Genomic DNA, 27,286 nt, shown 5'->3' with positions numbered 1-27,286 from the left:
AAAGTCGTTTCGGTTAATCTAATTTAATAATTGTTATTTAAACGGGGCAATTTTATTAGATTAAGTAAAATTTTTAATTTTTTAAGTGTCGTAGCGAGTGCGTCATTTTCCTTTTGATTGCTTAAACTACCTTTTAAACGTGTAATTTTGTGCTCCTTGATCTGTGTGTGTTGTATTTTTTATTTAATCAGCAAGTAAGTGCGTTTTTATTATTTCCTGATGACACAGGATGTTCTGGGAACATACCAACAGTTTGTACTGTTACTTGCCAATTTTCTTTATTATTCTATGAAATACTGAAAATGTTCTTAAAAGGGATGTAGTGTAAGAAACGATGTTCTTTTTTGTCAGATATATACAGGACTTCCTGAAGATTGACACTTAAGAGTGAAAACGTGTTCTTGTGTTAAGAATTTGAGTAGCTCGGGCACTTTTGTTTGCACATTTTTATTGCTAATTTCTTGATGAATTTTCGTACAGAATCGTAGGAATGTTCTTAATAGAGATTTAGTCAAAGAAAGGTCGTTTCTTTCCCATTAATTTCATATCAGAACGCTTCTTGTACCTCAACAACTTTTTGAGTTACGGGGAATTTAGTCCACCAAAGTCCAAGACCCACCAAATCTAACGCTTTGAGAATCAGAGAAGTCATGAAACTATTGTCAATATCTAGATTCCTGTAATTAGAGGTCAGTCAAATTAATGTCTTTTCTGTTCTTAAAATTACCTGTAGGCACTATACATTTTCGTTAGTCTACAATTATAATTAGTTCAAAATATTTAGGATTAATCAAAATAATAATTTTAATAATATTTAACTATTTATCAATGAAAAAGATCGTCATTTCACTACATCTGTGGGGTCATCTATGTTGCTTCCAAGAAACCACTGACAAGACTTCTGTAATTAGAAGTTAGTCAAGTAAGTATCTTTTTACGTAATAAAAGTACTAGCCATGACTAAAACTTTTATTCAGAATAGAGTATTAATTAGCTCAGAATATTAAGGGCTAGTCAGAATATGAAGTTTACTAATATTTAATTACTTAATAATGAAAAAGATCGTCTTTTGGTTGTCTAAGTGGTACCACCTATGTTGCTTCTAAGAAACCACTGCAAGATTTCTGTAATTAGAGGCCAGTCAAATTAATGACTTTTCTGTTCTTAAAATTAACTGCTATTACTGTAAGTTTTAGTTTATATACAATATTAATTGGTTCACAATATTTAGAAGAATCAGAATACTAATTTTAATAAGATTTGACTACTTATCAAAGAAAAAGATCGTTATTTGACTATCTTTGTAGCGCCATCCATGTTGCTTCTAACAAAGCACTGTACAGACTTCTGTAATTAGAAGGTAGTCAAGCTAGTGTCTTTTTGGGTAGAAAAACTAATAGCCATGACTAAAATTCTACTCAGAATAAAGTTTTAATTAGCTAAGAATATTAAGAAAAAGTAAAAATATAAATCTGAATAATATTTAACTATTTAATAACGAAAAAAATCGTCGTTTGACTACCTCTATAGCGTCATCTATGTTGCTTCTAAGAAACCACTGACAAGACTTAGTCAAGCTAGTGCCTTTTTGGGTATGAAAAGCACTAGCCGTGACCACAAATTCTATTCAGAATAGACTATTAATTAGCTCCGATTATTAAAGGCAAGTCAGAATATGAAGTTTACTAATATTTAACTACTTAATAATGAAGAAGATTGTCATTTGACTCTGCCTATCTGGCGCCATCTATGTTGCTTCTAAGAGACCACTCTCAAGATTTCCATAATGAGAGGTCAGTCAAACTAATATCTTTTCTGTTCCTAAAATTACCTGCCATCCCTATAAGTTTTAGCCAGTATATAATATTAATTAATTCAGAATATTAAGGATAAATCAGAATATTCATTTTAATAATATTTAACTATTTATGAGTGAAAAAAATCGTCTATTGACTGCTTTTGTCGCGCCATCTATGTTGCTTTAAGGAAACCACTGTCAAGATTTCTGTAATTAAAAGTTAGTCAAGGTAGTGTCTTTTTGAGTAGAAAACTTACTATCCATGACTAAAATTCTACTCAGAATAAAGTATTAATTAGCTCAGAATATTAAGAGCAAGTCAGAATATGAAGTTTTACATTATTTAACCAATTGATAATGAAAAAGATCGTCATTTGACTACTATTGAGATTACGACAATATACAGGGTGTGTCAGGTAGAATGTAGAATAAAATAATATACAGTGTGTCCAGGTTAAGTGTAGGCCTTGGAGAAGTAATGAAAAAGTGACCTAAATTTTTAAACGAGGTTGCCAGACTGCCATTGTTTTCTTCAATAGTCTACTATTTTAAATAAAAAAGGTTGAAAACAAAAATGTTTTATTAACTTCTCAGGGTTGTCATACTTGGAGCTTTTTACAGTAAACGTTTGGCTTCCAGAGTAAACAAAACATTTTCTCCGAGTATATTGGCGAAACTGTTCCCGTTATAGTAAAGTGCCTTGCACTCTATAGTCTTCATTATGTCAAAGTTCAATCTCCTCCCGATTTGTTGGGTTTTAAAAGTGGTAAACAGACCGGTAACTATCTGAGGTTTTGGACCCAGTTGATTAACCCCATCTTCACCTAAAGGAGTTCGGATGTCTTCGCCCTAAAAACCATGATTATAATGATAGGGTTACAGCAGGATAATGTAATATGGTAATAACCTTTAAAAGTTTCTTGGCGAGGTTCACAGATATTTGGCACAAAGTAAAACCGATTCCTCTCCTGGAATATTCGGAGGAGACGGACAACCACGCAAGCTCCATTAAACAGTCGGCCTGGTAAATAGAGAAAGGATCAACACAATCACCGAATTCCATTATAATCTCGAAAATTGCCCGACTTTCTGGACATTTGGCTTTCTTTAGATAAGGCCCCAGGTACTGGTTAGTGGAAGTTGTTTTGTGCTATAAAAAACAGACAAAATTCTAACGATTTTCATGACCTTTTTCTCAATATTTCCCTAGGGACAAAATACTCATAACTCTGAAACGAATAAAGTTAGAGACTTAAAAATTGGGACAAAAACTCCTGTAATAAAATCATTATTTTTTCTAAGATCCTTACAATATACACTTACTTGAATTTTATTTAAAAGTACCCCCACAACTTGTCCATTTTCTCGATCCAATGCTACCAGAGAAACCCCCTGTTTAGCGATATCCAGGGCCATTTCATCCAACTCTTTAACGGCTTCTGGATTCCCAATTAGCCCTGTAGCTTTGCATATATTTTCATACGGATAGAAGTTAGATCTCAATAATTGCATGCCCTCATCCAGACGCTCTTTCGTCAAAGAAATATATTCGATTTTCCCTTTAAAAAAAAATTGTAAAGAAATTCAATTAAATTAAACGATACTCATTAATGTGACTTACCATCCTCGCTTACAGCCCACATCTTCGACATTATTGTCGCACCGATTGTTATTAGAAAATAGCCAGATACGCATACTTAAATAAATATTTCGCTAAAAGGAAGTAGTCAATCACTGCTTTAATTTAAAAGTTTTATTTTGGTTTTATTAGGGCCCTATAATCATGGACCTCATGGACTATATAAGGAGCAGTCCAAGGACATTTATTATCGCAGAAATTGGACAAAACCATCAAGGAAGCGTGGCAACAGCCAAGGAACTTATTAAGGTGGCAAAAGTAAGGAAATTGAAAGGTTTAAAATAAAGAGTTATTTTATTTGGGCGCCTTCTTGGGAAAAAACAAGGTCGAACAACAGTTGGTTGTAAAAAAACGCCATTAATGATAATATGACTCTTGGTTTGTTTTTTGAAGACGGCTCAGTTCATCTTCAAATGTCATATATTAATTATGATAATATATTAAAAAAACACTAATAAGGCGATTAAAATGTACTGCATGTACAGCGCCAAATATTTGACCGGAGTAATGTTAGCAACGGAATACCAGCAACGGCGGTTGCCGGGTGGTCACGATTTTTTTTGGGATGACAACTCAATATCTCTACTAACTTACTGGATATACTGTTTGAGAAAGTCAACCAATTTTAAAAAACTATAATTTTTTACCAAACTATATAATTTTTTGACCAAATTCGGTATTTTCGACATTTGAAGGGAAAAAAAACACCGTTGCTACAGGTAAAAAATTAAGATTTTTTTAGGAATGATAACACAGAATCTATAGATACTTACTATGTATGTCTTTTGAAAAAGCCGACGTATTTAAAAAAACTAGAATTTTTTTAAGTTTGATAAAAGAATAGACCGAATTCGGTATTTTCGACATTTAAAGGGTAAAAAAACACCGTTGCTACAGGTAAAAAATTAGGATTTTTTTAGGAATGATAATATACTATCTATAGATACTTAATATGTATGTCTTTTGAAAAAGCCGACATATTTTAAAAAACTAGAATTTTTTTAGTTTGATAAAAGAATAGACCGAATTCGGTATTTTCGACATTTGAAGGGTAAAAAAACACCGTTGCTAGAGGTAAAAAATTAGGATTTTTTTAGGAATGATAATATACTATCTATAGATACTTACTATGTATGTCTTTTGAAAAAGCCGACGTATTTTAAAAAACTAGAATTTTTTTAGTTTGATAAAAGAATAGACCGAATTCGGTATTTTCGACATTTAAAGGGTAAAAAAACACCGTTGCTTCAGGTAAAAAATTAAGATTTTTTTAGGAATGATAATATACTATCTATAGATACTTACTATGTATTTTTTTTTGAAAAAGCCGACGTATTTTAAAAAACTAGAATTTTTTTACTATGATAAAAGAATAGACTAAATTCGGTATTTTCGACATTTGAAGGGTAAAAAAAAACACCGTTGCTAGGGGTAAAAAATTAAGATTTTTTAAAAATGATAATATACTATCTATAGATACTTACTGTGTATGTCTTTTGAAAAAGCCGACGTATTTTAAAAAACTAGAATTTTTTTAGTTTGATAAAAGAATAGACCGAATTCGGTATTTTCGACATTTGAAGGGTAAAAAAACACCGTTGCTAGGGGTAAAAAATTAAGATTTTTTTAGGAATGATAATATACTATCTATAGATACTTACTATGTATGTCTTTTGAAAAAGCCGACGTATTTAAAAAAACTAGAATTTTTTTAGTTTGATAAAAGAATAGACCGAATTCGGTATTTTCGACATTTGAAGGGTAAAAAAACACCGTTGCTAGGGGTAAAAAATTAAGATTTTTTTAGGAATGATAATATACTATCTATAGATACTTACTATGTATGTCTTTTGAAAAAGCCGACGTATTTAAAAAAACTAGAATTTTTTTAGTTTGATAAAAGAATAGACCGAATTCGGTATTTTCGACATTTGAAGGGTAAAAAAACACCGTTGCTACAAGTAAAAAATTAATATTTTTTTAGGAATGATAATATACTATCTATAGATACTTACTGTGTATGTCTTTTGAAAAAGCCGACGTATTTAAAGAAACTAGAATTTTTTTAGTTTGATAAAAGAATATACCAAATTTGGTATTTTCGACATTTGAAGGGTAAAAAAACACCGTTGCTAGGGGTAAAAAGTTAGGATTTTTTTAAGAATGATAATATACTATCTATAGATACTTACTATGTATGTCTTTTGAAAAAGCTATACATACCGCGGTCCTAAAATCCCATTTAATACCAAAACATCTGATGATTTCTTACATTTACCTCACGAACTTAATAAAAATACCTTGACCGCCATTTTTATAAAATATAGCGCCATATAGGGAAATTTATATTTTCAGGGCGATATGTAACGATAAAATGGTTATTTTCTTAAACGTTATAATAAAAAAAAAATGTATATATTAACATTGAAAAACATAAAAACATAAATGTCTTCAGGTGAATAATATTTTATTATATAAAACAAAAAAATGCTTATTTTTTTGTTTATATTCGTATGGTTACCTTTTATTATTTTTTTTCTTAGTTAAATTTTCCTAACTGTTTCAGGCATAATTTTTTTTAATCCATGTTTCACTAAATTAAAAAAATAATACTGGGAAACGGTTACGGATTATTATTTGCTTAATCGTCTTCTTAAGTTATCTTGGACGGCCTTGCAAGTGGGACCGTTCAGTCCTCCGTATTTGTTTATCAACTTTACATTAGCGCCATCTTTTGGAAAAAATCAAAGTAAAGTTATTCAAAAAAAGGTCTCTTTTAAACGGGAAAGTCCCTAAACATGACCTTTAATACCTAAAAATGGGATAAGATAATTGAACAAAACGTTTCAAGTGCCTGGACAAATGACGTCAATTTTCTGAAATTTTTTCCCCCAACCAAAGGAGGTAAATCTATTTGCTTGAAAAGAATATAGTTTAAATAATTGTTTCCGGACAGTTGACATTAAATTTTAAATAAAAAAAATCCAATTTTTCAAGAGTAATAAATGAATAATAAATGCTTAGAAAAAAACGTTTAAATTAGTCTGGTTTATTATATGAAAAAGATCCAACAAACGACGAATAAAACAGACAAAGAAGAATTACACTCCAAGAGATCCAATTCTCTGGCAAAAGCAGGAAATATTTCAAAAGGATTAAATGAACAATCAGTTATCCAGAACGGATGAGAAACTTTTCAGAAAAGAGAGAATTTCCCCTGGAAACATTTTCAGGCTTTTTTTTTATTATCTTGTTCCTATGATTTAATTATTATTTTTTTAGATATTTCTTTAAATTTTTGTCCAAGCAGTTGAAATAAAATTCACATACTTTTTTTTCTAGTACTTCAACTATTATTTTTCAGTTTTTAATGAAAACACCATACATTTAAACTGTTTGGATAGTTCAATGGTTTTCAAAATTTCGTCCAGGCAGTTGAAATAATTCTTATTTTTTTCCAGGCAGTTGAAGTACAATTGATAATCTTTACTTTGCTCAATCTGTTACAGTTTCTTGATTTTTTCACGTACTCAACAAAATGTGTGCATCTTCCAAAGAATTTTTAGCATCTTTTGGGGCAGTGAAAGCACTTTATTTGATGATCTCTTTCTTAGCAATTGAATCTATTTATCGTTTCTTCTAAGCAGCATGGACAGCACAAATCTATCCAAGGACATCTCCAAAGGTTCTCTCTTTTTAGCTTTTAGCTTCTTAGCCAGTCTATTAAACAAAGATAAAACATCTGCGTTCTGGCGATTCCTACTTTAGGCTGTGCAAGTAAGTTTGTCTAAATTTTTTGCGGTTTTTACTGTGAGGAAGTGTCTTTTTTTATTTGTGTTTGTGGATTTGTTTTAGTATTATAACTGCCCCTGTTTGCCCTTCAGTGACCCAATAAAGACTACTTCTTCCACCATTCTCTGGGAAAAACCCTTTTTTGCTATAGTAAGAAAAACACTGTTTTTATTAAGAAAATAAGTCTAAAATTTTGTTTTTTACAGCTTACTTTTCTCTGTTGTCGCAGTTGAGGATCAAATTTCGTGTTTGTCTAGGAATTTTTTTTGACGAAGAAATTTACAACAAAAGTCACATTTTTTTCTTACTTAATAATAACCACAGTAATTTTTTCAAGAAGGAAAATGTCAAAATTTTGCAATTATTAATTTACGGATTATTCTGAAGATTTTTTTAGTCTTTTTTAAAGAAATGACTAAAACCCACTAGCTAAAAGCCCAGAACATTGAAATTTCATCCCAGGAGTGCCTGTGCGAAAAAAACATTTGTCCCTTATTGGCACCCCAATATTTTAAATTTTCTGAAGAAATGATTGGAATTTATTCATTAAATGTCAAGACAATTGAATTTTCATTCCACGAGTGCCTGTAAAAAATAAAATAATTTGTCCCTTATTGACACAATAATATCTTGAGTTCTAGTAGTCAAGATTTTGAAATTATTGATTTATGGACTACTCTGAAGGCTTCTTTAGTCTTTTTAAGAAACACTTGAAATTCATTTACTAAAAGTCAAAAAATTGGATTTTTTGTTCCAGGAGTGCCTGTAAGAAAAAAAAAATTGTCTCTTATTGGCTCGCCAATATCTTGAATTCTAGTAGTAAAAATTTCGTTATTATTGATTTATTGACTACTTTGAAGACTTTCCTAGTCTTTTCTATAAACATAACTAAAAGTCGGGAGAAAATGGACATTTTATTCCAGAAGGAAAAAATTTGTCTCTTATTGGCATCTTACTTATACCTTGAGTTCTAACAGTCAATGTATGAACTACTTTAAAGGTTTTTTTTATTCTTTTTTGAAGAAATGACTAGAATCCATTTATTAAGAGCCAAGAAAATTGCATTTTTATTCCAGGGGTGGCTGTAAAAGACAAAATAATTTGTTTCTGATTAGTACCCTAATATCCTAGGGTTCTATTGATTTAATTTTGAAATAAATGGGTTATGGACTACTCTGAAGGCTTTTTTAGTTTTTGTTAAAGAACTTACTAAAATCCATTTTATAAAAGGCAAAACATTTATATGAGATAAAAGTATACTTATCTCATTCCTCTATGAGCTAGATAGAGATAAACTTATGTGTCAAAAATATATTGATACATTTTAATATTCAAACGTTTTTTCATAAATAACATTTAAATAATAGAGTGTTTATGGGTAAAAAAATTGAATGGGTTTATAGAAAACGACAGTCAACTGATCAAAAATAAGTCCCTATCACGAATTTTATTCCACTCTTATCTTTTGGCTCATTGACAACGTGCAGCCTGCTTCTTCCTTCATTCTCTGGGAAAAAGTCCCTTTTTTGCCATAATAAGAAAACCCTATTTTCATTAATTAAACAAGTTTAAAGTTTTGTTTTTTTCAGCTTACTGCCCCTGTTTGTCCTTAAGCGACACAATAAAGAATATAATTATAATGTAATGCTTTAGTATCCATATGCTGATGTGCGAGATGAAGTTGAAATCCATAGCAGCAACAGAGAAACTGTTTTCTTCCATTAAGGAAGAACAAAGGCAAAAAAACAGAATTTAGAAAATTGTATTAAATCTTTGGGCCAGATTCAAAAGACTGATTAAATTTATAAAAGTATTTAGTATCCTCACTGTAGTTTTAGGATTCAGTATACTTAAAATGTAGTGTCTTGTATAAGATTTTTAGTTTTTAGTATAAGCATTTATCTTTGTTAATTTTCATCTAATCTCTGCTATTATGCACAATAACTAAATATGAGGCAAACAAATTAATAAATATTACATTCAGGATGTAAAGTGTGTTTTTTACAAGTAAAACTTGTGTCTTTTAAACGCATAAGATACAGACAGCTAGATGATTTTTAATGTAAAAGTTGATTTTAAAAAAATATACTTCCACTTTTCTGACTACATATTTACCTTTTATCAAAAGAGATTGGTACGAAATATAGAGATGGGGGTTTTCACGAGTATATTATTATAATAATATATCATAATATGTATTAATTTCAAAAAAAAAAAACAATAATAAAGGACATTGAATATGGCAGCCAAAATCCCCATTAATAATCACCACCAAGTAAAAATAAATCTCAATACCCAAAAAAGGGAAATATATAAAATTTGAAGACAAACCAAAACATTTTACCCTTTTGTGTCAAACAGTAAATATAAACTAAACTTATTAAATTAAAATTTTTGGTTAAACTCATTTTACGTACTTAAGTCTTACTTATATTTAAATTAAATATTATCTATCTATCAACTATCCTGAATTTCTAACTTAATAAAACTAATCCCAAGAATCCCGAATAATAAATTTTAAGGCCGGACCTGTGCAACTTTTCACGCTTGAGTGCCTGTGACTCAGGTCAGACGTCTAACAAAATAGTACGTGGGCGCATGTAGTCATCCATCAAGCGTATAAATTCTTTAAAAAAATGCTTAAAACATTTATTTATTTAATAAAATGATTAAATATCGCTTAGAATATTACTTTATGATTCTTTCCACATAAAATTTTGCTATTTAAACATGCATGTCATGTGACAATACAAGCAACACCGGCACACGTAACATCCAATAATAATTCGACCGCAATAGTATCTGATTCCTGTAAAGAGGAGTTCTTTATTGCAGACTTTGTTTTTTCTTTGCGGACCAAAATCTCTGCTGTGGTGTGATTTTTTCATAATGCACAATGTGTTTAGTTGATGGAAAAGCCATGGTGTTGTAGTCTAAAGCTTCTAAGGTGGGCAGGAGAGAATTGAGAACTCTTTCAACAAATCCAACTTTTGGTCAGTATTAGCAAAATTTAAAATATCTTGAAAGTGCATTGCCAGTTTTTGTTGCCTTTCGTGCATTGACTTTTGTCGTTTTGGTTTCATGGACAACTGCTGAAGAATTACATTTGATTCCTCATTTCCATCAGAGTTGTCAATACATAATTCAGGTGGAGATTCATGTACATCTAAAAATATACATATTATTTTAGGAAAAATTTCGTCAACAGTATCTCAGAAAATTGTAGTAACAAAATATAACCAAAACCAAACAAGATAAAACAGAGAATTGTCAAAACTGAGAGGCACTAAATAATAATCAAATTTTACCAAAACCCAAAGAACATTAATCCTTTACACATATAAAACTCACTATTATTATTATTTACTATTAAATATAAATTAATAGCATTTTCGAAAGAAATACATATTAAAAACATACATATACAAACATCGCCAATCGGTAACATTCGGGATCAAGGTTCCCACTCTCCCTAGACGTTAGTCTGTCTTATACTACTAAGTAGGTTACTTTTCTATAGTCTCTTTATCTTTATCTTGAATACACCGACAAGAAGATTATAATCTGAGTGTATTGAAAAGATACTTTTCTTCCACGTAATGCAGGCTCTTTTTTTAAAGCAAACATTTGCGCCAATAATTACAAAATGGTGAATGCGAATCATTTTTACAAGAACTAGAAGACTATAAGAGAATTGGCTGTTGAGTATTAATCATGGTAAAGTTATTCAAAAAAAGGCCCTTTTTAAATGGGAAAGTCCCTTTAAAACATGACTTTTAATAGCTAAAAATGGGATAAGATAATAATAATAATAATAATAATAATAAATCGTCTTTTATTAATCATGCATATACATTACACAGATTTAAATGTTTTATAGGTATATACATATAAGATTAAGGTTAAAGAATACAAATGGCGAAGTTTAGCCTTAGGCTACTCTTACACTTAACCATCCCTATTCTAAATCAAAAAAGAAGTGAAAAGTAAACATAATTCATAATGACACTAAGTATTTTGTAAATTTAACAAATAAGTTTTAAACTGAGACCTAAAGCCGTTTAAACTAATATCTCTTAAATAGGGATCTAAGGAGTTATATAAAGATACTGCATTATAGGCAAAACCTCTTTGAAAGAGTGCTGAAGATGTTGTGGCATAGTAAAGTGATTTCCATAACGAAGTTCACGGTTATGAATAAATGTTCGAAATACCAACTTTTCCCTCAAATATACAGGAATATTTGATATTAACAACCTCATTAGAAAAGTAGCAAAATGATGCTTTACCACACCCGACATATTTAACCAATTTAATTGTTTAAATTCTGCTGAGACATGATCATATCTCCTCAGACCAAATATGAAGCGACAACAGTTATTTTGCACAACTTGCAATCTATTTTTTGTCACTAAATCTAAACAGGGGTAGTACACTATATTACAATAATAAAAAATTGGCAAAACCAGAGATTCACAGAGTTTTTTCCTAATATTAAAGTCTAAGATAAATCTGTTGGCATAGAGAACTTTCATTTTTACATAACTTTTTTGAAGTAACTTATTCACATGATCTCTGAACCTTAAATCAGTATCAATGATAAGCCCTAAGTTCTTCGCATTTTTAGAAAATCCCAAAGTTGTGTCGCCCAGTTTCAGGTGCAACCTACCTTCTAGCAGTTTTCTTCGCTTTTCTGAACAAAAGAGAAGTACCTCTGTTTTTTCAGGATTTATCTTTAAGTTATGTTCTCTTGAGTAATCATTGATGGATTTTAGATCGTCATTGAGAGATGCTTCAGCTTCTGCTGGTTTATTGGGGTCAAAATAATGCAAAACCTGTTTATCATCTGCATATGACTGTGAATCTGAATTTTTGATTACCTGGAAAATGTCAAAAATGTATATTAGAAACAAAAGTGGTCCAATTATAGATCCTTGTGGTACACCAGATATCACAGTCTCAGCAGAAGAAAACTTGTTACCAATTTGTACGCGCTGTTGTCTATCTGTCAGGTAGCACCTGAAAAAGGAGACAGAGCATTCGTCAAAGCCCAGATATTTTAGTTTAGCACACAGTAAATCATGGTCTATCAGATCAAAAGCTTTAGAGTAGTCCAGGGAGACTAGGACAACCGCAATATTTTTGTCTAATGCCCTTATTATGTTGTCAGTTAAGTTCAGAAGAGCAGTAGTAGTACTATGTCCAGACCTAAAGCCTGACTGATGAACTGGGAGCAAATTATTAAGATTTAGGTAATTTAATACTTGTGTGTGAACAGTTCTTTCAAGAATTTTAGATAGGACAGGCAACAGGCTTATGGGACGAAGTTCATTCACAGCAGTTACTTTTCTGGTCTTAGGAACAGGAAGAATTATGGACTTTTTCCAGTCCTCTGGAAAATACCCAGCTTCTAGGCAAGAATTAACAATATGTGTCAAATGAGGTAGGATAGCAGGAAGGCTAAGCTTTATCATAAAAAGTGTCAAATTGTCATGACCAGAAGCATTGGACTTAATGGAATAAATATTTTTTTTCACTGAACTGGAATCTATCATATTAAATTGAAAGTGCAAGTTGTTCTTAAGTTTATTTGTGTTATAGAAATGTATTTTTTGGTCACATTTATTTGATTTTTTAAATACACTCAAAAAGTAGTCATTTGCACTATCAGGATTAACAGAGTCAAGTGGAAATTCACTATTAGAAGTTTTTGAGCTTACATTTACATTCATATTTTTAAGATTTTTCCAGAGTAATTTACTATTTTTTTGTTGTTCCAAAAAACTTAAATAGCCCTTTTTTTTCCTTCGAATAGAAGCAAGTGCAAAGTTTCGAGCCCGCTTATAAGCTTCAAAATCAGCTAATGACTTTGATTTTTTATATTTTAAGTTAGCCTTATCACGTTCCTTTAATATGGCCTCTAGAGCTGGTGTAAGCCAAGGTGCTGGGGGTTTATTAACGCGGACGGTCTTTATTGGTACATGTTTGTCAAATAATTTTATTAGGTTCTGTGTCAGAAATTGTACTTTGTCATCTATATTTAGAAAATAATATATGTTATCCCAGGGTATTTGTAAAAGCTCTGTATTAAAAAGGTTTTCATTAAAATGTTTGTAACTGCGGAATGATATTATTTTCTGGACTCTTTTAAGATTTGGTAAGCGTATATTACAAAATGCCAACTTATGGTCACTTATCCCGATAGCAGAGATGGTGCCAACATCCATAACAGCATCTGCATCACTAAAAAATATAGGATCTAGTAATGTTGATACTCTATCAGTGACCCTTGTAGCCTCATCAATGGTCTGAGTGAAACCAAAAACATCAAATATGTCGGATATTGGATTATTGCTGTTAAAAAAATTAATATTTAAATCCCCTAGAACCGTTACATAGTCGGAGGTTGATATGATTTCTGGTAGAATATTGTCGAGTGCATTTGCACAAGCCCCAATATTATTCATAGTACGATATATGACCCCAGCAGTAATAGAGACCCTGTTTATATTAATTTTTAGCCACATATTTTCAAAACCATCTATATCTGTACCTATATTAAGGTTAAGAATCTCAGATACTTGAACAAAACAGTTCAACTGCCTCACAGTGCTTCAGGTGGACTGCGGACAAAATTAAATAAAAGGTAAAAACATGCATTATTTTTTAAATATCTAACAGATCGTGCTAAATAAAGAAATCGATTACTTTTAGAAATATCCGAGAAAAAAACAAAAATCTGGCAAAAGTTTATTTTTCACCTTATTTTATAATGAATTTAAGAACATCATTCTCTCTCATAGCCCCTTGACTAAAAAACAAACTGTAATTAAACATAATTTACTTACAGCAATACATAAAAGGCACAAAGACATCCACACCGTATTCATCTTACTGCAACTCACTAAATGCCACCCAAATAAAACAAAACAAAACCGCTTTCCAAATACGCATTCGACACTCAAATAACACAAAGTTCTTATCTACCAAAATTTAATAAAATCACATCGCATAATATACATTCCAGGCGAGTGAATCTAAGAAACCTATGTCTGGGACAATTTGAAATAATAATACTAATAAATTGGTGAACGCGCATATTTTAACACAACAAATCCGCACCTCGGTGCGAATTTGAAATAATTCTTAATAATTGGCGAAAGCGCCGGTCATATTTCAGATATTTCAAATATTTCAAATTGGCTCGGACCCCTGTTTAAGGAATCGCCGAGACTTATTTTACTCTAAAACCTGAATCTGGCGGCACCGTTGCCAATCGAACCGCATTCATCAGTAATCCGATTATTTTTCACGGTATTACCAGTGTGTTTTTAATAATTTTGTATTAAGAGAGTGGAAGATGCGACAACGTCGTATCGTTTCGCTTCGTGGCGTGCATCGAAGTTTGTTATAATATTATAAACTAATACCGGGTGGTGCGTCGCCGAGCGGAATATAGGAAATCCCATGTAAATGTTAAGGGGGTCAATTATTGGTTTCCCGGTACATTTTACAGAATAAATGTAGGATAACTTTTTGAGGAGACCAATGTGGCAAACCTTCGTGCAAAGTTTCAAAAAATTTTAATAAGCGGATCTGATGAATTATTCAATTAAATGTAATTGCTAAATTATCAAATTTTCGGTTCAGGTAAAACCAGCCACCAGCAAACAATTTGTTATAAGGCTTTGTCAAATCTGACGTACAGCCGAATACAAGAAATGTTTTTTTTTTTCGTTTTATCAATCTTACAACCATATATTTAAAGTAAGACAAGATAACATTACTTTTTTATCTAAACTTTTATTTACTATAACGATGAAATACCAATAGCAGTATTTGAAATATTTTCAATTTATTTTCCCATTAAGCCTATCTGGTCCATTTCAACCACTAAACCTATTATTAGTAAATTCGACTCCAAATACATTGCAATAAATAATTGTAAGTGTTTAACTCAGAAGATCGAAAAAAGAGAGAACAGAACTCTTAATATTTTACTAACTGTGGAAAAATAAAATAAAATACAATAACTTTTTTAAAAATAATAGAGAATTACATAAAAACATCAATTAATCAAATGTTCAAACAACCCTCCATTAACAGCTAAACAATATCCTAACCAAATTCAAATTCAAATATATTACGTAAAGTTATATACAAAAGTGTTATTGTTACATAGGTAAATAGGTACAAATAAAAATAGATAACAACCCTATTTCATGAGAGAAGAAAAATAACGGTAAATACCTACATACCTAATGTAAAAATCCAAGAAGAGGAATCGGCCTAAGGCCATCTAATGACGTACCTTGTGTGCAGATTTCCTCTTCCAAAAATGGCACAGATATTAAGAGGTTAAGAACGGCAACAGCCCGGCCGCTATGCAGGCGGAAAACAGGCGAGAGAACAAAAAGGTAGTAAAAATTACGACTAACATGCACTAAAATAACCCAATATCCACAAACTCAGAACGTTTCAAAAAATGTTTGATTTTTCAATAAAAATTGTTTGGTTTTGGCTTTGAAAATTTTTGGATAATTATAATATTTTTTCAATTCAGCAGGCAGTGTGTTAAAAAGAACTGGTCCATAATAGGTTACAAATCTTTGGGTCACATTTGTACGTTTAAATGGAATAAACATATTTATCTCTTTTGTTGCTCTTGTGAGATAGTTGATAGAATCACTATTAATTGGTGATAATGTAGTATGGACATAGTTTAAAGTGGAATGGATATAAATATTTCTGACACTTAGTAAATTTAGATTATTATATAGTTCACCAGTTGAAAATCTATATGGTCTTTTAAATATTATTTTTAGTGCAGAATTCTGAGTGATTAACAACTTCTTTATAGTATTGTTATACGCGCAACCCCATATAATAATACAGTACCTTAAATTGGATTCTATTAGTGCGTTATATAAAGTTTTTAACATTTTTACATTTAGGATTTCAGGTACCTGATACAATTTATAGAAAATATTCCTAATTTTTTTATTAACGAATGCAATATGTTCCTCCCATTTAAGATACTGATCCAGTATAACCCCCAGATATTTGATTTTTTCAACTTTTTTTATTTTGATACAATTACATGCATCATTATGCGATAAGCAGTCATTATTATGAATAACAATCTCTGTGGGCGGTGGTTGATCTACTGACGTTGCGGAAAAACTCATATAATAAGTTTTATTAAAGTTTAAACTTAAAAGACTATTGTTGAGCCACTCATACATTTTACTAAGGCCAATTTCGGCTTTTTTAAAGACTCTCTTCCAAGAATTATCAGAAAACAATAATGCAGTATCATCTGCGTACGAAATAACTTCGCAGTCGTCCAATAAGCTTCCTATACTATTAATATACACAAGGAAGAGTACTGGTCCCAGCACTGTCCCTTGTGGAACTCCGGTTTTAATGTATTTAGGAGAGCTCATTGTGTTATTAATCTTAACAAATTGTTTTCTATCTGATAAATAATTTTTTAATAAGTTAAGAGGCCCGTTTCGAATACCAATTTTTTCTAAACGGTTAAAGAGAATTTCATGTGAAACGGTATCGAAGGCTTTCGAAAGATCCATAAAAACTGCTAAACTTTTTTTTCTGTTTTGTAGATTAATGTTAATATTATTAACTAAATCAAATACGGCTTTCTCCGTATTTTTTTTATCTCGAAAACCATATTGCTTTTGATATAAAAGATTATTCTTTTCCAGGAAATTCATTATTCTTGACTTTAAACATTTTTCAACCGATCATAAAATTCATTTCTAACGTTACTAAGTTGATATTGGGAAATTTTATTACATTCTAACGAAATAGCGTTTTGTAACTGGTTTAGATTCTCAAATTTTTCACTTTTATAAATGACACTTTTTAAATGACCCCACAAAAAGAAGTCATTCGGTGAAAGATCAGGTGACCTGGCTGGCCAATGTCAACGAAATATTAAACACATTAAAAGAAAATCCTATGACATTTGTTCCAGCAGTGCAATCATTTCTATCCAATAAGGACAAATTGAATCTAAATCTGGCAATTTTTCGTTTCTTCCAAGCAGCATGGACAGCACAAATCTATCCAAGGACATCCCAAAGGTTCTCTCTTTTTTAAAATGTGGATGTCCAGCGGACCGTGGATATAAAACTAATGTCACAAAGTTTGCAGGCTATAGCGCCATTATATAAAATCGTCCATTGGACAAATAATTGATTGATGCAAAGGGATATGTAAAATAGAAAGTCCATCTTTATCCTCCATCCATAATATATCCAAATAAATAATGAGAAACAAACATGGACTTCAAATTTACCTCAATCCATAGAATGTCCTTAAGAAAAGGTGAAAGTTTGATGGATCCATAAAAATATGACTCTAATAGCTTCTCAAAAAAATTTATTCAATATATGAAGTGTAAACTATTAACTTTGCTTTCCAAAACATCTTTTGGAATCATGAAACTCCATTGGATAAAGATAATTTAAAATCTATTGACTTATACAAAATTATCATCCAGAGGATATCCATAATTAATCTATGGACGTTTCTACCTATTTTGAATCATTAAAGGATGGGTGCTATTTGCTGCTGAAATACATTCATTCATTTGCCATTATATCAGCTAATTAAGACAATTATTTCGAGCCCTTTTTCCTAAGAAATTTGATTGCTTACTGGCCCCACCAACATCCTCAAAGTCAAGTTTGTAAATTGAGCTTTACCTTATAAAACATTGACAGGTCAGGAAGGAATGTGATTGAAAGTTCAAGGTCCTTTCTTAATGAGAAACATAAAATGTAACCCTCAGTAAATAGACCATGGAACCACCGTAATTTCGGACTGTCCTTCTGGACAATCGGTCATGTTTAGTCTATTGATTATGTGGAAAGTTTCATGGAGGGAAAGGGGGTTGCTTTTATAAATTTTAGAAAATTTGCTTTTTTTTCCATAGGATTCCGGAGCGGATTGCGTGAAATTGCAAAAAACATGCGCAAAAGAAAAATTCACGAAATCCGCCCTCAGTGCTCCCTACGTAGGCCCGAACTCCTGGGGTAAAACCTATGGGGAGCACAAAGACTATTTGGAGTTCTCTGCAGATGATTTTTTGGAGCTACAAGCCTACGCTAAGGTAAACTGAAACGGCATATTTCCCCTGTTAAAAGCTCTTATTAAACATTACAGAAATTAGATATTCATTTGACCGCGTCCGCCATGGACGAGGTTTCCTTGAAATTCCTGGAGGACATTAAAGTACCATTCATTAAAATCGGATCAGGCGACTCCAACAATTTGTTCCTTATTGAGGAAGCTGCCAAAAGTGGCACCCCATTAATTATATCCACTGGTAAATAATTGTACTACAACTAAACTAGTTATATAGTTATGATTTTAGGTATGTCAAATATGCAAACGATCGAAAAAATATACAAACTAGTATCGAAATATCATAAAAAGTTTGCCCTTTTACATTGCATCTCTGCTTATCCCACCCCATACGACAGTGTCCACCTAAAAGTAATCCAAGAGATGCAAAAAAAGTTCCAGGATATCATTATTGGTTATTCTGGACACGAGTTGGATCTACATGTGACAGTTGCTGCCGTAGCTCTTGGTGCTAAAGTATATGAATGAGCTTTTATATGTGCTATATCCAATTTACCGTTTTGTAGATAATCGAACGTCATATAACCCTTGATAAGGCCCAAAAGGGTTCGGACCATAGTTGCTCCCTCGAACCAAACGAACTTCAACTATTAATAAAACAAATTAGGGATGTTGAATTAGCCCTGGGAGAACCGGACAAGGAGATACGAAAGTGTGAACACGCCTGTTTCGAGAAACTGGGCAAAAGCTTAGTGTACTCGAAAAACCTTAAAGTCGGACATGAAATACGTAAACAGGATCTTAAAGTTAAAGTGTCAATTCCAAAAGGGTTTGACCCTCTGAAATATGAAGAGATTTTAGGACAGAAGTTGCTTAAAGATGTGGTAGAAGATGAGGCCGTACATGTAAAACATCATCATAGTTTGTAATATGTATTGTGAAAATAAACTAAAGCTTCAAATAATAAACATTTGCATCTTTTAATGATGAAAAAAGTAAAACCCTATTTGAACTTCCCGCCAAATTAAATAGATTTCGCCGGCGCCATCTCGTGGAGGACGGCTTTCTTAAGGAGACATTGACATTTCACGGTCGGCCATTTTGCTTAAATGCCAAACTGTCTTTATTATTATTGTTTTTTATTTACTTGAAAAAAGCCGATCAAAATTAAATTTAACATAATATTAATGTGTCCGTTATATCTAAATGAATCAGTTATGTGAAGATCTTTTACTATTGTAAAATTATTATATCCTATGCATTATTCCTAAGTCCTTTATAAGGTCTTTATTGTAGAGCTTACAAGGTTCAAATGAATTAACCAAAAAGTGTTTTTTGTTGATTTCCTATTGAGAAGAAGGTAAATTGAGTGCCAGAACTTTTTTATTTGTCTAAAAGCCATTGAAAAAACTCATTTTTTTATCAATAGAGTGTAAATAATCAGTAAACTCACTTAGGCAATGAGTATAACAATAAAAAAAATTATGAAGAATCTTGCTGGCATGTAAGTTAATTTAAGTGCCTGGAATCATGCTTTAAATACTTATCTTATGAAACAATAAAAAATTCTTTTCATACATTTCTATATGTTTAAAAAAGTTCACTCATGAAATTTAACCCGATTCTACTTTAAAAATTCATTGAGTTACATATGCTAATGTTGCTAGATATACTACATACATTTTTTCAATTTTCAGCTAATTAAAGATTCTTTTTTGCTCAAGCCACTTACTAGCCAATAATCAAAAACTGACTGCCAAAAAAACCAATTAATAATATAATAGACATTTCTACAGAGGCCTTTCTATGGGCCGAACAAAGCAAAATCCTAAAAAAAGAGAAGACCTCTTTCTTGGAAGTTGCAGCTTAAGCACCCTAGGTGAATTCGTCCCGTACTGCTACAAGAAAAAACTGAAAAAACAATCAACAAAGACCCCCAGCATCCCTTATTATCGATTAGATATTGTCCGGGAGGATAATAAGTTATTTTATTTAGGGGAAATACTTATAGGGCACACTAGTAATGTTTGTCCGGAAATAATAGATGAATGTAAAATTGGTTTTAAGAATGATGAAGAACAGAACTCTGTGATGTTGGATTGTGGAGAGCAGCTTGTGGTTGTTACTGTATTTAGTGATGTGCATTTTTTGAAAGGTATTTGTTCGTTTTAGGTTTGATTATATTGTGATAATGTAATTCTTGTAGATTTTGTCCTCGCAAAAGTATTTTCATTTGATATATATGCACAGGACGATAACGTATTCTTTAAAGTTTATTTTACCAATTTACCTCCACCAAGATGTTCAAATAAGATTTCCAAAGTGATTAAGGCAGCTTTTGAGTTGTTTTACGGCATAACTCTGTCAGGTAAGTGCTTTTAAATAATCTTAATGTCATTTAAGTAATTCTATATTAAATCCTAGATAAATCATTGGGCAATAATAGTAATATACAACATAGCTTAACAAATGTAGAACTCAACGAGTTATATGATAAAATTGTTAAGACAAGGCCAAAATGTGAATATACAAGTTTAGATGCTGAGAAACTTGATTTATTAAGGCCAAAATTGAGACCTTACCAAGAGCAAGCTGTACAATGGATGATTCATAGAGAAACTGTAACAAATAAGACTAATGGTAATAGAAATAACAATAATTAATTTAAATTATTAAATCTTTTTTAGGAAACATACACCCTTTGTACCAAAAAGTGTGTTTAAAATCTGGCCTCAATGTATATGTGGATATTCACACTGGTTGGGTGGAAAAAGAGCCTCCACTGGTCACAAGTGATTGGAAGGGTGGAATTCTGGCTGATGAAATGGGTTTGGGCAAAACCGTTGAAGTTTTAGCCCTCATTTTGAGCCATAGAGATGAAAATGCCCATATAAAAGACCCGTTAGGTAATTATTATCAAAAAACAGAAGCAAAATAAATTCCATATGAATTTTTTAGAGCAAGAGACTAATGAATTAAAAATCACATATCAAACAAAAAAAAACAAACAGCCGAGAGATGACGATATAGTTATAATTGAAGAAAAGAGAGTTAAAGTACATATATTTTTTCATATCACTCTTTAGGGCTTGACAAAGTGAATTTGTAGGTTGATCCAGAACTGTCAGTTGAGAAGGCCTCGGCAAGAAAGTCTGCCACTTTTATAGCTCTACAGTCGATGTATAATCGAACATTATCTGAATATTGCACTACCGGACCAAGAAGACAATCTGAGAATTATGGAGTACAATGTATTTGTGGCAGTATTAACGAAAAAGGTTAGTATTTTATTTTATTTAAACCTCTTGGTCTTTTAGAATAGAAAGTATTATAGACAAATCTAATACATTGATTGATCAAGTAGTATTCAATTCAATTCAATTTATTAGGTAATAATGCAGAGTATATAAATACAATAGACATAAATGATACCTAGATACAGAGGTATCTGTGTGTGCGCCACATGATTCAAAACAGTACTTTAACTTAAATATACATAAAATATTCTCTCTACAAGGAAATACAGTAAAAATTGATTTTACCAAAGCTGCATTAGTTAGTATAGGTATCTAATAATTACATAATATAATACTGAATTTATAATGTATAGGTATATCACACAGAACTAAGTTAATAATATATAATGCATATCGTCGACGAAATGTGTTACGCTGCTATCTCCAATTTAACAAATTTGTCAGGAGAGCATTAAAACGTCATAGAAATATTTTAAGACTAGCTGCAGATAAAAAACTGCTAGCATATTATGTCGGCGCAGTAATATGACATCTCAAAAAATAAAAAAATTGAATTTGTATTACAGATATTTTTTTATTAAAAAAAAATGGAGATAGCAGGATTTCTTTTGATGAAAAGGAGCAAAGTTTGTCGATTTTTGGGAGATAGCAGTTTTTTACCTAACAAAAAAAATTTAAAAAAGAAGTTTTTTTTTAATGAAAAACTTTATTTTATAAAAAAAATTCAAAATTTTTATTTAAAAAAAAAACAAGATTAAATCTTAAAAATTCAAAACTAAAAGTTATTCTTATTATTAAACATAAGTTATTGTTATTTATAAAAGGCGATAAAGGAAAACTAAGTGTATGGTAAGTTATCATAGAAATCATAGTAATCTAGTGGCAAAGTACTCTTAATATGTTGTAGATCAGCATATTTTCATGCTTTAATGGGAAGTCTATTTCCATGTAACTGCTTTAGTTCAGTCCAACCTTTATTTCGTATCACTTTTCTTCTTTGAGGTAAAATTGTCCATTCATCACCAAATCGTTCTTAATAAAATATTTTGCCCTGGGTTGTGTACTTTAAAGCACGTATATCTGTAACTTTGCTGTCTCCTTTAATTCTTCCTGGACGAAGAGTTTTATAAGCCATAACATCGGAAAAACTCTTAAAACTTAAAAAATGTGTGTTCCAAATATTGGACCATAAAAGGTTTAGGGTTTCGTCGAGTAGTCATGCAAAGTTCTATGTATTCAGCCGGAACATTTACGACTTTTTTGCGCAAGCATCTTTCTATGCAAGAATGCATGCTATCTGCCTCCATCTGGGTGTGGCCAGGTTCCAAAAATTTTTGTATTATGGTTATTTGTTCTATAACAGCCACATTTAATAACGCGTTTGCGATAACTGCGTTACGATTTTGGTAACTGCATCCATCGCTGTATAATAATAACCTTCGGTTTCATTCCATAGAAAACAGAAACCGTCATGGTTGATTAAATGATAAAAACACATGTTGTGAACTTGAAGTTTCGTCCTATAGTATAAACTGCTCACCTGTGATTTCGGCTCTAACAAAACCGCTTGCATATCTGCAGTTAAAACACATGCTTGTTTTTTTTTGTCTGCCTCCTTTTCTAGTCTTGCTTCTTCTTTCCTCGAAATGTGCAACTGATATTCATCTTCACTAACTTGGCTTACTTTATATCTTGCACATTTTTCACATTCATCATTTTTGGGCCTAAACAAAGCAAGGTTTTTCAATTCAACAGCCGTGTTAAATTTTGTTCTTGATAGCGGCTTAATCTTATGTGGTGACTTACACCAATCTGTTGCATAAAATTGATAAAGCGATTGTTTTGATGACCATTCTGGTAAAAGGTATTTTTTATTGGTAGACACCCTACAATAGTGGGATTCCATTACCGGAAGAGAATTTAAAAATTCTTGTAACTGTTCATTGCTTTCTAGAAATGGTTTAATTCGATCCTCGTTTATTAGTTTTTTATGGCTTGGGCGCTTTGGAGTGTCTTCATTTTTAAAGTCATTTTTTCCAATTAAGGACTGTCCATCTACCTATACCTAATGTAAAAACATGGTTCTACAGACTCTTACATTAAACTCGTCAACTCTTAAGTGATAGATCAGTGACTGGGATCTCCTAGATTTTTCCGTTTCTTTTCTATTGCTATGTCGCTTTGTTCCTTGTTGTATTTATGTACACTTTCTTTTCACCCCATGTAAATTGTTTCCAAAAAGTTTCAAATAATTTTTTTCTTATGCTTTCAGTCACTAAATTACACTTCAATAAACCCCCTTTTCTATTTTGACATTCACACCTTTTCTTCATCTTCCTAGGTTCTTTCGGCTTCTGATAAGTCCATTTATTATTGGTTTTTACCCGACCTAAATACGATTCACCTTTTTCTCGTTGAATTTTGTTTTTTTCCGCAAACCACTCCATCTTATTTACTTTTTTTTGGTAAATCCTCTAACTCTGAGCTAGTTGTAGAGCTGTCTGAATACGGTACTAAAGTTATTTCCATATCACTGTCATCTGGAATTTCTTCTTTAGGATCAACTAAACGTCTATTTGGTTCTCTCAGGGGTGTCACATTTTTTTCTTTTTGAGTGCCTTCTTTTGTTACTAATGATGTGTTGCTTGCTTCCATATTTTCATTATTTGCTGGTAGGATTATATCCATAGAACATTTATCTATAATATCCAAAACTGTGGCGGCATAAGAATCTTCAGATAAGAGCGTATCGCTTGTAGGTACTATGTCACCGGAATAAGAAAACACTATCTCTGTTGTGCAATTTTCCATTTTTTCAGTGGAAAGTACTTCCATCTTTCCATCATCCAGAACTTTCCAAAATTCAAATTCAACATTATTTTCAACGGCAGTTAAACTTATCAAAGGAACATCAAAATAATTTTCGCTTTCTTTCACATCATTTTCAGCATCTTGTACAAAATTATAATTTTCTGTGAAGTTTATAATCTCATTATCTACAGAAGGAGAGAATCGAAGTTGATGGTTCTTTATAGTTGGATTTATTAGAAGCTTCTTTTGCCATGGCAACCATTAACTTTCCACGGGTACTCATCTGAAAGTTAGGAACATAGTACTGAAAAAATGTTTTTTTAATAAATGATTGCAACAATTATAGTTTAGTGAATATTTAAAGCTAATTTTACTTTTTAAAAATTTATTATAATTATTGTACTAATTAAATACTAACGAAACGATCTAACTCGTGTAAAGAGAATATTAATATTTCATTCAGTTTATACCAACTAAAAATAATAGGCATAACATATTTACAAATAATAATGAAATATTAAATGTTTCAATAACATTTTTTGAACAATTCTTTAATTTCATTTTTGTCGTTATCTACAAAAAATATTTAATTATTACATTAAAAAATCTTTTTTGTTCTATCATTCAGAAAAAATGCAAACTCCTTAATCCTTTCAATTAAACTTAATGCCCAAATATTTACAATGTAAAAGCCGCTAACTCCATTCTAGTAAATGGTGATAATTTTTGATCAAAACAGTACAAATTTTTAATAGGTAACAACGTAGTTTTGATAAATTATGTTATAGAACCATTGTTTTATTCGTACCTTAGCCATAAACAAACACTAGAATATAACTAATTTCAAAAAAACTAAGAAAAATCGTCAAAAATACAAGAGCAACAAAACCACGTGCACGTCTACACACAAATCGTAATGCAAATACTGGACATAGCAGTATTGCAGGTGTCAAAGTTATATCGAGTGGAGATAGCAGGGATTATTGAGGCCAAAAAATACGCTAACGTGTCTCTCAAATGGATGTAGCGGTTTTGCTTACGAAAGCAAGGTTTTTTTCTAATATTAGTCATACAAAAAACCGTTTTGGTGACAAAGTGGAGTTAGCAGGGAACACATTTCCTCGACGATATACAATAATGAGCTCTAGAGATTGCTCCTTGATCACATTTTAGATAATATTTATTATATGTAGATCATTATACCTATCCTACAAAAACCAAGAAATTAACTGGTAAAAATTGATATTATATAAAGTATATGTTAGCTCACGAATTTTGTTTTATTTATTTTAATATAATTAGTAACTAAGACATGAAACTTTTTTAAAAATTTTACTTGCTTAATTTCATTTGGCAATAGGTTATAACATTTGGGGCCCAAGAAAAATATTGTTTGCTGACTTAATGTTCGGTTTACTTTAGGTAGGAGTATATTTTTATTTAAATTGCGCCTGGTTTGATGATGATGATTGGTAATTGTTGGCTTAGAATGATGTTTATGTATATAGGAACAACATGTTGCAATAAAAATTGTCTTAATATCAGTTATATCAGCTTTATACAATTCATTAGTTGAAAACAATCTGGGTTTTTTAAACATTATTTTTATGATTGAATTCTGTACAATTTTAATTGCACCAATACTGTTTTCGTAAGCTACGCCCCAGAGGAATATTCCATATCTTAGTAATGGTTCAATTAAAGCCTTATATATTATCAAAATCAGTATTTTTCTTGAAAGAATTTCTCTAAGAATATAAAAATTATGGATTAGTTAAGTTACTAATACATTACTTTGTAATTTATGGTTATTCAGCAAAGGCAGCAATTTTTAATATATTATATACGCTGAATACAAGTAGTGTGTTTTATTTATTAACCACTATTATTGTCTGTATCTCCACAACTTTCGGAGTTATATGAAGAGAAAATTTGAAAAATTTAATATCCATCTTGAAAATTACATTAAAGTTACATCAATCATTCTAGAAATATCTTGTAATATTAGAAAATCTGTTACACAGTGTACAACTGATACACTCATTATAATAATAGCGGTGTCCCATAAAGCTTGAAAAATTTTTTTTTTTTAATTCTAGACAGTATTCAATGCACATTATGCAAAAAACTGCAACACACTTCTTGTCTGGGTTACCAAAGACGCATGGGTCCCTATAAGTGCCCCCAGTGCTGGGAAAATGTCGATCCAATTTCTTCTGGGGCCACCCTAATAGTCGCCCCATCAAACTTGAGGCATCAGTGGTGTAAAGAGATGAAAAGCCACCTGAAACCCGGGTACAATAATTCTCAACCAGGCTTATTTCTTTATTCGGAGATTTAATGAAATTTTCAGCTTACGGATCCTGAACTACGAGGGGTACAGCGCCACCCCAGTTTACCCCACCGAACTCCAAAACTACGACATAGTGATAACCACTTATAGCGTACTACAAAGCGAGTTAAGACTTACGGAAACTGGACAAGTAAGAAAATCCCTGAAACTGACAATTTAACATATTGTTGTTTGTAACATATTTTGTTAGTCTTTTAAGCTTAGGAGGCAACGGAAATATTGGCCCGGTAGCAGTCCGTTGGTGAAAGTGAAATGGTGGCGGTTGTGCCTTGATGAGGCCCAAGCGGTAGAAACGCCGGGTCGCGTGGTGTCCGTTATGGCCGGCAAAATACCGGCGGTACACCGGTGGGCCGTTACTGGGACCCCGATGGCCAAAGGAGTCGCTGGTAAGATCCAAAACGTTAACTATGTTTACAGTTTTTACAGAATTAATATTGATTCTCTATCAAATATTATAAAATAACTATTGTCCACATTTTACTTATTTAAAATTCTTCATTACAAAGGCTCAACAATGAACATAG

At 31.4% G+C, this 27,286-nt stretch overlaps 4 protein-coding genes across 9 annotated transcripts in view; 2 read left to right on the top strand and 2 right to left on the bottom strand.

Annotated features, from left to right (window-relative positions):
- The first annotated feature begins 79 nt into the window (after positions 1–79).
- LOC126744310 (sialic acid synthase) lies at positions 80–19,303 on the top strand. 2 transcript variants are annotated; one of them, XM_050451699.1, is made up of 6 exons: positions 80–194; positions 3,570–3,695; positions 18,190–18,366; positions 18,420–18,582; positions 18,631–18,857; positions 18,908–19,303. In XM_050451699.1, the coding sequence occupies exons 2-6, from the start codon at positions 3,582–3,584 to the stop codon at positions 19,268–19,270; spliced, it is 1,044 nt and encodes a 347-aa protein (XP_050307656.1). In that variant the 5' UTR covers positions 80–194; positions 3,570–3,581; the 3' UTR covers positions 19,271–19,303. The 2 variants fall into 2 exon arrangements, with proteins under 2 accessions (XP_050307656.1, XP_050307657.1); XM_050451700.1 differs by lacking the exons at positions 80–194; positions 3,570–3,695 and adding an exon at positions 15,570–15,646.
- On the bottom strand, positions 2,361–14,096 carry LOC126744315 (uncharacterized). Of its 2 annotated transcripts, XM_050451706.1 has the most exons (5): positions 14,078–14,096; positions 3,420–3,511; positions 3,122–3,357; positions 2,706–2,948; positions 2,361–2,647 (listed from the first exon to the last, which is right to left on the bottom strand). In XM_050451706.1, exons 2-5 carry the CDS (start codon positions 3,448–3,450, stop codon positions 2,414–2,416), a joined length of 744 nt encoding a protein of 247 aa, XP_050307663.1. In that variant the 5' UTR covers positions 3,451–3,511; positions 14,078–14,096; the 3' UTR covers positions 2,361–2,413. The 2 variants fall into 2 exon arrangements, with proteins under 2 accessions (XP_050307663.1, XP_050307662.1); XM_050451705.1 differs by lacking the exon at positions 14,078–14,096 and having other exon boundaries at positions 3,420–4,291.
- LOC126744324 (uncharacterized) overlaps positions 9,854–27,286 on the bottom strand; it is a 43,678-nt gene continuing 26,245 nt past the window's right edge. Inside the window, exon 3 of the mRNA XM_050451716.1 lies at positions 9,854–10,395. Coding sequence (XP_050307673.1) covers positions 10,172–10,395 — 224 coding nt within the window. The 3' untranslated portion in view covers positions 9,854–10,171. The remainder of the gene's footprint in view (positions 10,396–27,286) is intronic.
- Positions 19,493–27,286, top strand: part of LOC126744298 (E3 ubiquitin-protein ligase SHPRH) — a 65,340-nt gene continuing 57,546 nt past the window's right edge. The window contains exons 1-10 of one of the 4 annotated variants that reach the window (XM_050451678.1): positions 19,493–19,701; positions 20,039–20,496; positions 20,548–20,709; positions 20,766–20,981; positions 21,029–21,247; positions 21,300–21,397; positions 21,451–21,619; positions 26,509–26,704; positions 26,763–26,892; positions 26,953–27,148. In XM_050451678.1, coding sequence (XP_050307635.1) covers positions 20,148–20,496; positions 20,548–20,709; positions 20,766–20,981; positions 21,029–21,247; positions 21,300–21,397; positions 21,451–21,619; positions 26,509–26,704; positions 26,763–26,892; positions 26,953–27,148 — 1,735 coding nt within the window. In that variant the 5' untranslated portion in view covers positions 19,493–19,701; positions 20,039–20,147. Of the gene's footprint in view, positions 19,846–20,038; positions 20,497–20,547; positions 20,710–20,765; positions 20,982–21,028; positions 21,248–21,299; positions 21,398–21,450; positions 21,620–26,508; positions 26,705–26,762; positions 26,893–26,952; positions 27,149–27,286 lie in introns of those variants that run through there. The other 3 variants (XM_050451676.1, XM_050451677.1, XM_050451679.1) reach the window with 3 other exon arrangements.

The sequence above is a fragment of the Anthonomus grandis genome, chromosome 13, assembly GCF_022605725.1.
Source record: "Anthonomus grandis grandis chromosome 13, icAntGran1.3, whole genome shotgun sequence".
NCBI lineage: Eukaryota > Metazoa > Arthropoda > Insecta > Coleoptera > Curculionidae > Anthonomus > Anthonomus grandis.
The sequence above is the reverse complement of the archived record's forward strand: the minus strand, read 5'-3'. Positions and strand labels throughout refer to the sequence as shown.